This window comes from Eulemur rufifrons, chromosome 24 (assembly GCF_041146395.1).
Source record: "Eulemur rufifrons isolate Redbay chromosome 24, OSU_ERuf_1, whole genome shotgun sequence".
NCBI classification, from domain to species: Eukaryota; Metazoa; Chordata; class Mammalia; order Primates; family Lemuridae; genus Eulemur; species Eulemur rufifrons.
The window spans coordinates 4,790,333-4,800,800 of record NC_091006.1 but is presented as its reverse complement, the minus strand read 5'-3'; the positions used below and the strand labels follow the sequence as shown (position 1 = coordinate 4,800,800).

The following is a 10,468-nucleotide window of genomic DNA, read 5'->3' as shown; positions in this document are numbered from 1 at the left end:
AGGCCTGGGGCATGGGGGACAGGGGCATTAAAGCTGGTTATGTGACTTCAGGCAGGTTTCTCCACCTCTCCAATCCTCTACTTTTAAAATCTGCAAATTAGTGGTTGCGCAGTAAAGAATGAACCTTGCTCAGCTCCAATCCTGCATGGTGAGAGCATCTTTGTGGACCTGGGGAGCTTGAGACATGCCGTAGCAGCTTGACCACTGGAGGGGCTCCAGACAAGGTCAGTCATGCAGGTGGCCAGCCATGTCTACATGACTGACCCCCAATAAAGACTCTGGACATCGAGGCTCTGGTGAGCTTCCCTGGTTGTTGGAACTCTCTATGCACATTGTTATACAACATGACTGGGAAAATTGAGCACTGTTCTCTTGCCTCCACTGGGAGAGGACAACTAGAAGCTTGCTCCTGGTGTTTCCTGGGCCCTGTGCACCTCTTCTGTTTGCTAACTTTAATCTGCATCCTTTCACTGTAATAAATCATAACCATGAGTACAATGGCTTTTCTGAGTTCTATGAGTCCTTCTAAAGAATCGATGAACCTGTGGTGGTCTTGGAGACCTCCAAACACAGGGGCAATTAATGGCATATAACTTATCAATGGAGACAGGCATCAGTGAGATTGTGCACACAGCACCAACAATCCAGCCAGTACCTACGGAGCACATCGTGTGTACCAGGTTGTGTGTGTCCATTAATTGGATCCTCATACCAACCCTAGGAGGCTGATACTAAGATTAATTTTTACTTTTCCTTTACTATGAAATGTATTGTACCTTTGGGAATGTATAAAGCATAGATCATAGCTTTAAAAAATACTTATAATGTGAACAACTGTGAATCATCAACCATGTTAAGAAAACAAGACACAGAAGACCCCTACGCCTCTACCCAGTTACAACTCCTCCCATCCCCGGAGGTAACCCTCTCTGACTTTTGTGATAATCATTTCCTTGCTTTTCTTATCTTCATAGTTTGACCACCCACGTATGTATCGCCAACATTTTATTTTAGCTTCACTTTCTTGCTTTTGTATATATTGAACAGAATAATACAGCTTGTCCTGCTTGGTGTCTAGCTTCTTTCCCTAATATTGGGAGATTTAGCCTTGTGCTTGAATGTATTAGTAGCTCACCCTTTTTCATTACTGTATAGTATTCTGTTGCATGAATATACTACGTGTTCCATTTTCCTGTTGATGGAAATGTGGGTGGTTTCTATTCGGGGTGATTACAAACAGTGCTCCTCTGAACGTCCTTTCCTATACATGTTTCCTAAAGCCCATGTTCAAGGTTTCTGGCATATGTGCTTAGCAGGGAACAGCTGGGCTATAGGTAATCCATATTTTCAAATTTATTCAATAAGACTGCACTGCTTCCAATTTTAAGATGAAGCGATTGCAGCGAGAGAGGTTAGGTACCTTGCCCAAGATCACAAAGCCAAACGGCTTTGAACCCAGGGATCCTTGCTCCAGAGCCCAGGCTCTCACTTGGCACCCCTGCCACATGTTGGGCACCTAGTAAGTGTGAGCTGTTGTGCTGAGGATTGTTGGGGGCTGTTACTGGGGGGCTCCTCTCCTGTTACCGTTACTCTGAACTGTGTCCCCATCAGTTAATAATTAACTGCCCCCCCCAAGGAGCCTGTGACCCTAAAGATTTGTCTGGTTAATCAGTCACTGGCCCCTGCCTCAGCCAGGCACAGTTGGTGAACCTGCTGCCTCCAAAGTCCCTTGCCCTGACGCAGAGGTGGCAAGGGATCCATGATGCTCCGGACCTGTCGAGTGCTCTACTCCCAAGCCAGCCCCTCCGCAGGCAGCTGGCAGCCCCTGAACTTTGATGGGGGTGCCTTCCACCTCAAAGGCACAGGAGAACTGACAAGGGCTTTGCTGGTGCTGCGGCTATGTGCCTGGCCCCCTCTGGTCACCCATGGGCTGGCGGTGAGCAGTGACCCTCAAGGACTGGCCTAGAGGCTCTCCATGGCCCAGCGCTGAGCCTTTGCTCCCTGTCCCCAGCTCCAGGCCTGGTCTCAGCGACTCCTAGGCTCCCGGATCTCGGGTGCGCTTCTCCGAGCATCCATCTATGGGCAGTTCGTGGCTGGCGAGACGGCAGAGGAGGTGAGAGGCTGCGTCCAGCAGCTCCAGACCCTGGGCCTCCGGCCCCTGTTGGCAGTGCCCATTGAGGAGGAGCCAGACTCAGCTGCCAAGACTGGGTGAGTAGGGCCCCGGGCCCAGGGAGGCTGGGAGGATGGTAGGAAGGGGCTTTGCCGCCTCCAGGCCCTGACGCCTGCCGGCTGAGCAGTGAGGCCTGGTACGAGGGGAACCTCAGTGCTATGCTGCGGTGTGTGGACCTGTCACGAAGCCTCCTGGAGACCCCTGGCCCTGCCAGGAACAACTTCATGCAGCTGAGGGTGACGGCGCTGACCAGCACTCGGCTCTGTGTAAGGGGCAGGCGAGACTGGGGTGGGGGGAGGGTGCGCTGCCCACCAGGGTCCCCTCATCATCCCACCCACCACCCCATTGCAGAAGGAGCTAACCTCGTGGGTCAGAAGGCCCGGGGCCTCCTTGGAGCTGAGCCCTGAGAGGCTGGCAGAAGCCATGGACTCTGGGCGGGTAAGGACCCCAGGGGGGCGTGTGGGTCCCCTGCACTGGGATGTAGCAGGCTCTACACGCAGGATGTTCAAAGTGTTTAACTTCTGCTACTTCCCAGGCTTAGAACGATCAGCATAAATGTGGCTGTAGCTCAGAGGCATGGTTGAAATGAATGGAATAGGGTCATCTGGGGGCTCTAAGGGATGGACTGGGGCCGGGGGCTCTCAGAGGTGGCTTTGGGACAGCAGCTCTTTATCAACCAGAAGAAAGTACAGCGATGTGTTATCAGTCACCACCGTCACACTGATGTGTGCTGGCTGCATGTAAGTTCTGATTAGACCAACAGAATTTTAATTAATTAATTCCTTCCTTCCTTTTTATCTTCATAAAGTTGCCAGTGGCAACTACGACTCCACCTTGTATAATGTGTATCTTTCTATTCCTGTGGTTTTGTTTTGCTAAGTTTGGAGGGCAAATTTTCCCCAACATTTTACAAAAAGTTTCAAACATACAGAGAGGTCAAAAGAATTGCACAGTGAACACCTGTATGCTCGCCAGCTTTAAGATTTAACTATATTTGCTTTAAACCGCAGCCATCCCTATATCCATCCCTCTTTCCCTCCATCAATCCAGCTTATTGTTTGAGCGTTTCAAAGTTGCAGACATCAGTACACTTTCCCCCTAAATGCTTCAGGCTGTGAATTATTAATTAGAACTCAATAATTATTTGCAGTACTATTTTTTTTTCATTTGAGGTCAAACTTACACGCAACTCTACAAATTGTAGGTGCGTGCCCTTGGTGAACATTGACAGACACACGCACCTGAGCAATCCAAGCCCCTCTCAGGACGCAGAACATTTCCATCGCTCAGGAGTTCCCTCCATTGGTCAGGGGGCAAGATTTAAATTTACACAGACAACATTATGTCAGCTTTCTTACTCTGTTTCTCACTTTTCCCACTGAGCACTCTGATTTTAAGACCCATCCATGTGTCTGTATATGTCTAACCCATCGCTTCTAACTGTGTCATTTACCTCTCCAGGGTGGACACCTGGGTGGTCTCCAGGTCTCCAATGCTATGGTGGACATGCCAATGTTTGTTTGTTTGTTTCTTTTCTTTTTTTTTTTTTTTGAGACAGAGTCTTGCTCTGTTGCCCTGGGTAGAGTGCAGTGGTGTCAGCTGCAACCACAGGCACATGCCACCATGCCTGGCTAATTTTTCTATTTTTATTAGAGATGGGGTCTTGCTCTTGCTCAGGCTGGTCTCGAACTCCTGAGCTCAAGCGATCCTGCAGCCTCAGCCTCCCAGAGTGCTAGGATTACAGGTGTGAACCATCATGCTCATGTCTACTAAAAATAGAAAAATTAGCTGGTTGTAGTGGTGCGTGCCTGTAGTCCCAGCTACTCGGGAGGCTGAGGCAGGAGGATCACTTGAGCCCAGGAGTTTGAGGTTGCAGTGAGCTATGGTGACACCACTGCATTCCAGCCTGGGCAACAGAGAGAGTCTCTGTCTCCAAAACGGGAAAACGGGGCTGGGCAGGGTGGCATGTGCCTATAGTCCCAGCTACTTCAGGAGGCTGAGATGGGAGGATTTCTTGAACCCAACAGTTCGAGGTTGCAGTGAGCTATAATTGTGCCAGTGCACCCCAGCCTGGGCGACACAGGGAGACCATCTCTTGAAAAACAAACAAACAATAGTATATGAAGTCGTCTTTTAGTTATGAACATGGATTGTGTGTGTAATATGTGCTGGCATTGTTCTGTCCTAAGGATGTCCAGGCACATCCCACATATGATCCCATTGTATGCACACAACAACTCCAAGAGGTAGATACTATTATCTTCATTTTACAGAGGAGAAAACTGAGGCCCAGAGAGGTTATATGACTTGCCCAAGGTCACACAGTAGATGGTAGAGCCAGGATTCAAACCCTGATTGTGGGCTTATAACCACCTCAATAAATAGTATCTATCTGATATCGCTACTTTTCAGATTTCTAGTAACTTCTAAACTTTTTCCCCCTTCCTAGTGGTGGGGGAGAGGAGGCTTAGGCCCTAGAAGCGTCCAGGAGTCCTGAGCTCTTCTCACCTCCCCTGCTGCCCCCCAGAACCTCCAGGTCTCCTGCCTCAATGCCGAGCAGAACCAGCACCTCCAGGCCACCCTGAGCCGCTTGCACCGGGTGGCGCAGGTAACTCCTCCTGCTGCGGTCTGGCTCTGCTGCCCCCCGCCCTGGACACCCCTGGGCCCCTGACCGCAGGCTGTCTCGCCCTCAGCACGCCCGGGCCCAACACGTGAGGCTCCTGGTGGACGCCGAGTACACCTCGCTGAACCCCGCACTCTCTCTGCTGGTGGCTGCGCTGGCCACGCGCTGGAACAGCCCCAGGGAAGGCGGGCCCTGGGTGTGGAACACTTACCAGGCCTATCTGAAGGTGTGTCGTGCGCTCTAGGGGGATGCTGGCTGGGATCCCAGCGCCCTGACCTACCCAAACCGGCCCGCAGGACACACATGAGCGGCTGGGCCGGGATGCTGAGGCTGCACACAGGGCTGGCCTGGCCTTTGGGGTGAAGTTGGTCCGAGGCGCATATCTGGACAAGGAGAGAGCGGTGGCCCAACTCCAAGGGACAGAAGATCCCACTCAGCCTGACTATGAGGCCACCAATTGGAGGTAGGCCTGGGCCAGCCGGCCTGCGTCGAAATAACACCACCTACCCTGCAGTCAGAGCTCTGCGCTGAGCTTCCCCGGTGTCTAAGCGGCACTCCCTCTCCCTGCTCCTGACACTTCCCACTCTTCCTGCCCTCTCCTTTGTCCCCTCCCCCCAAGTCTGTTCCCCACTTGCAGCCAGAGGGAGCCTGTTCATACCTGAGTCAGATCCTGCTCCCTGGCAGTTCAAACTCCTTTCTCACTCTCGGGCTCTCCATAAACTCCAAATCCTCCCAGTGGCCCACAGGCCCCCATCATTGGCCCCTGTCACTTCTCTAACTTCATCTCCTCTCACTCTTCCTCTCACTTCACTCCAGCCACCCTGGCCTCTTTGATGTTGCCCAGGGCCTTTGCACTTCCCATTCCCACTGCCTAGAACATTCTTCCTCCAGAAGAATGCCCAGCTGCATGGCCCAACCCCTCACCTCCTTAGGTCTTCACTCCTTGGTACCTTGTCAGGTGGCCACAGGGACTTACAAAGGTTACAGGGTGAGTGGCCAAGCCGTGGTTGGAATCTAGGCTGATATCCAAGACCTGCGAGGGCTCCTGGGCACATGTGTGTACCACAGGCTTAATAACTGGCACCGACCCAAGCTCAGTGGCACACACCCGTAGTCCCAGCTACTCGGGAGGCTGAGGTGGGAGGATCGCTTGAGCCCAGGAGTTCAAATCCAGCCTGGGCAACATAGCGAGAGCTCATCTTTAAAAAAATTAATAATTTGCACTACTTTTAAATTCAGATATAATTCATATACTACAAAATTCATCATTTTAACATGTACAATTCAGTGGAATTTACAATATTCACAAGGCTGTGCAACTATCACCACTATCTGATTCCAGAACATTTTCATCACCCCAAAAAGAAACCTCATACTCATTGGCCGTCACTTTCCATTCCCTCCTCCCCTCAGCCCCTGGCAACCACTAATCTACTTTCTGTCTCTGTGGATTTGCCTATTCTAGACATTTCACATAAAGGAATTCGTAAACATATGGCCTGTGTATTTGGCTTCTCTCATTTAACGCTTGCAAGGCTCATGCACGTTGTAGCATACAACAGTACGTCACCCCTTCTCATGGCCAAATAATGCCCCATTATGTGGCCATACCACATTTTGTTTATCCATTTAGCAGTTGATGGACACTGGAACTGTTTCCACTTTTTGGCTAATACTGCTAGAAACATTCACGTTTTAACATTTTTGTGTTAACCTACATTTTCAATTCTCTTGGGTGTCGACCTGGGATTGGAAGTTCCATCAGACAATAACTCTAACGTTTAACTTTCGGAGGAGCTTCCAGCTGACTTTCCAAAGTGGCTGCATCATTTCATACTCACACCGTCAACGTATGAGTGTTTTACTTTCTCCACATCGTTTCCAACATGGCACCATTATTGTTTCAGTATAGATTTTGAGTACATAATAAATTCCTGTGGTTCAAAACTCCAACTGACATGAAAATGAATACACTGACATATTTCACTTCCACCCACATCCCCATCTGGCCATGGAGTCTCCCTGCCCCTCACAGGGAACCACTTTTCTTAGTTTCTTACATGTGTTTCCTGAGTTTCTGGATGGATACACAGGCAAATACAACAGTATTTTCTTATTTATTTATTCAGTTAGTTTTGCACCAAAGGCGTCACGCCTGCACACTGCTCCCTGCTTTTCCACTCGACTGTGTACCTCACAGGCGGAACAGTCCAGTGCTAATGAGCCTGGGTGCTGTCCCCACTTGGCCACATCTAACTGTGTGACCTGGGGACAAGAGACATAACCCTTCTCAGTTTCGGTCTCCTCTGTAAAATGGGGATAATGAGAACATCTAGCACACAGAGTTGATTGGAGAATTCCATGAGCGACTAGATTTTCCCAGAGGAAAGAGAATCCCAGCATCGCACGTGAAGGGGTTCACTAGAGCAAACTGAGTGCAGGGATCACTTACAGAAGTGCGGACAAGGTTGGGGGGTGGTTCCCCACAAGGAATGCGAGGCACCAGGAACTCATAAGAGCAGGAAGCTGTTTCCACCCCTGCGCTGTGGCTGAGAGAGGGAGGCCACCCTAGTGGCGCTGAAGCCACCTGGAGAACACAGCCAGGGAGAGCAAGGGAGGGGCCGGGGGTGAAATACCCGCTCTCTCTCCTCCCGCCTTCCGATCTCCCGCACGCAGCTCCACGGGTGATGCAGGATATCACAGCCGACTTCCTGAGGGGCAGAGAGCAGATCTGGGGGCAGCTGAGAATAGCCAGCGTAGCACGAGACGTTCCCAGGGTGGCACGGGGCCTGTAGCGAGCTTGGAAAGCACTGGCCAGTCTTCTGACCTGTGCACATCAGTGCCCTGACGGCGCCCTGGTCCTTTCTCACAGCTGCGTGATACTTCACTCTCCTCTCTGTGCCACTTAACCAGCTTCCCACTTACGGACTTTTGCATTGTTGCTGATCAGGTTCTGTTGACAATGCTGCAGTGAACAGCCTCGGGTACACGTCACCCTGTGCATGTGATGTTACCCTTTGCCGTGAGACTGCCATTGTGCCTAAGACTTTATACACACCCTCATCTCACTCCATCCTCACAACAGCACTGGTTGGTGAACTCACACTGTTACAAGAGAGGAAAGTGGCTCAGAGAAGGGATGTCCCTTGCAGCGGGCGCAGATGGAACGGAGGCACTTAGGCGCAACCCACCCCAAATCCCTGAGCCCTGACCCTCGCTGACCAGGTGAGCTGAACGGAGCATCCCGCTTTAGTTACAGCCGCTGTTTGGAGCTGATGCTGACCCAGGTGTCCCGCCACGGCCCCATGTGCCACCTCATGGTGGCTTCCCACAATGAGGAATCAGTTCGCCAGGCAACCAAGCGGTATGAGGTGGGGGATGGGAAACAGGGACCAAAAGAAGACTCCCTCCCTTCCTCTCCCTTGCTCATGTGCCACATACGGGCAGAGGGCAGTGGATATGCGACAAAAGGAGGAACAATGAGGTGTTCTGGGGAGGATATTACAGATCTTTAACCCCTGCTATGCCTGTAAGTTCTGTAGGCCCCAGATGGACAAAGCATTGCCCCTTATTTGCTGGGCATGGGGAGGTCTGAGGGTTCCAGGGAAGTGGCTGGAACTCACTGGGGGGCCTTCAAGGGACTCAGAAGGTAGTTATTTATCACCGAGTTTGGAAATACTTCAATATTTGAATTACTAGAACAGCCATACATGTGTGTAACAGCTGACTTGCAGTTCCAGATCCAGCCAGGGTCTGGACTGACGATGTGGCCTTTTCTGTAGCATGTGGGAGCTGGGCATCCCTCTCGATGGGCCTGTCTGTTTTGGACAACTTCTGGGCATGTGTGACCACGTCTCCCTGGCATTGGGTATGTGAATGGCCCATTCCCCCTCCCCCCGCTCCCCACCCCACAGCCCCAGGCCTCACTCCCTCCCAGCCAGATCCTTCTACCCTTTCCACCCAAGGCCTGGCCAGGCTCCCACCTGGAGCCTGTAGCTGGCTTGGCCTTCAGACCCTTCCAGACAGATGCGTTACTCCAACACCTGCGGGCAGTACGGGCTGTGTCTCTGTGTCTGCTGTCTCTTGCTTTGCTGGTTCTGGATTGTAGTGTCTCGTTTCCTTGTGCTTTGTTAGCTGTACTACATTGCTCCCCAGGGCCTGCCCCTGGATGATTTATGTTTTCTTCTGCCACGTGCTAAGGGGTACAAAACCACTTTATCCTAAATTTCCAGCTTGATGTTTCTTGAAACATCCTAGTGATGCAAATTTGGGCTGCAAATATGTGAGGGGGCTACATCTTCCCTGATGTGCTTATTACGGCCAAGGCCGTTCTCTGGGTGTGAGGGAAGGTGGGAGGGCTGGCTTCTTGTTAACTCTTTTTTTTTTTTTTTTGAGACAGAGTCTCACTCTGTTGCCCAGGCTAGAGTGAGTGCCATGGCGTCAGCCTAGCTCACAGCAACCTCAAACTCCTGGGCTCAAGTGATCCTCCTGCCTCAGCCTCCCGAGTAGCTGGGACTACAGGCATGCACCACCATGCCCGGCTAATTTTTTCTATATATATTTTTAGCTGTCCATATAACTTCTTCCTATTTTTAGTAGAGATGGGGTCTTGCTCTTGCTCAGGCTGGTCTCGAACTCCTGAGCTCAAACGATCCGCCCACCTCGGCCTCCCAGAGTGCTAGGATTACAGGCGTGAGCCACCACGCCCGGCCCTTGTTAACTCTTACTCTGAGGGTATAGCTTTTCTGGGTTCCAGCTTAATTTGGGGACATCCTCCTTTATAACTCTCACCTCAGTCAGGCTTTGAGCCTGACCCTCAACTGACCCCTGCAACTCGATAAGGTCATCAGAGAGCAGCTCAATTTTGCATTCGGGGCAGAAGTGGCTTCCTATGTGTCCCTCCCCTTTGTGGGTTTTCACTTTCTCTTCATTTTTGGAGTAATAAATTTCTTACTCACTTGGCATTTTAATAACTTTAAGAATATTTTTAAAAACATTTGCTCTAGGATTTTTCGTTTGTTCAGTGAGAAATATTGTCCAGCGCACCCAGTGTGCCGTGTTCTCAGAAATGAAGTCTCTGCTCCAGATGGGGACTGGGGAGCCTCTCCCCACATCCGAGCCCATGCGCTGCCAACGCTCTCCCCCCAGGGCAGGCTGGCTATGCAGTGTATAAGTCCATCCCCTACGGCTCCCTGGAGGAGGTGATCCCCTACCTGATCCGGAGAGCCCAGGAGAACCGGAGTGTGCTTCAGGGTGCCCGTCGGGAAGAGGCGTTACTCCGCCAAGAACTGCGGCGGAGGCTGCTGGGGGGAGGCCTGAGGGTACGCCATTAGCACCCCTGGGGGGCATGTGGTCAATAAAGGTCCCAAGCTATCGCCCAGGCTGCTGTCCTGCATTGAAGCCACCACCTTGAGGAAGGATTCTGGACCGCAGCCAGCCCAAGCAAGGGGACTCTGCAGCTCAGAGATCTTTAGATGACCCTGGGGCAGAGCAAGGGCATTAACTGAGGACTAAGGAAGCCTCCTCTCAACTCTGAGGCAGCCTGTCCTGAGATGGCCTGGTCAGTGACTCATGCAGGAACTTTTGGTCACCCCAGTGAATGCCTAGATGAAAAGCAGACACCAAACCATGAAAATCATGAGGCTCGGCCGAGGCCACATGTCCAGGGAGGGACA

The 10,468-nt window shown here is 51.5% G+C and overlaps 1 protein-coding gene across 4 annotated transcripts; it reads left to right on the top strand.

The window, feature by feature from the left end:
• The first annotated feature begins 301 nt into the window (after window positions 1-301).
• Window positions 302-10,168, top strand: PRODH2 (proline dehydrogenase 2). Of its 4 annotated transcripts, XM_069456816.1 has the most exons (11): window positions 302-312; window positions 1,744-1,936; window positions 2,012-2,208; window positions 2,298-2,436; window positions 2,522-2,608; window positions 4,698-4,778; window positions 4,864-5,019; window positions 5,090-5,256; window positions 8,047-8,157; window positions 8,576-8,661; window positions 9,942-10,168. In XM_069456816.1, the coding sequence occupies exons 2-11, from the start codon at window positions 1,760-1,762 to the stop codon at window positions 10,124-10,126; spliced, it is 1,386 nt and encodes a 461-aa protein (XP_069312917.1). In that variant the 5' UTR covers window positions 302-312; window positions 1,744-1,759; the 3' UTR covers window positions 10,127-10,168. The 4 variants fall into 4 exon arrangements, with proteins under 4 accessions (XP_069312917.1, XP_069312918.1, XP_069312919.1 ...); XM_069456817.1 differs by lacking the exon at window positions 4,864-5,019; XM_069456818.1 differs by lacking the exon at window positions 8,576-8,661.
• Window positions 10,169-10,468: the final 300 nt, after the last annotated feature.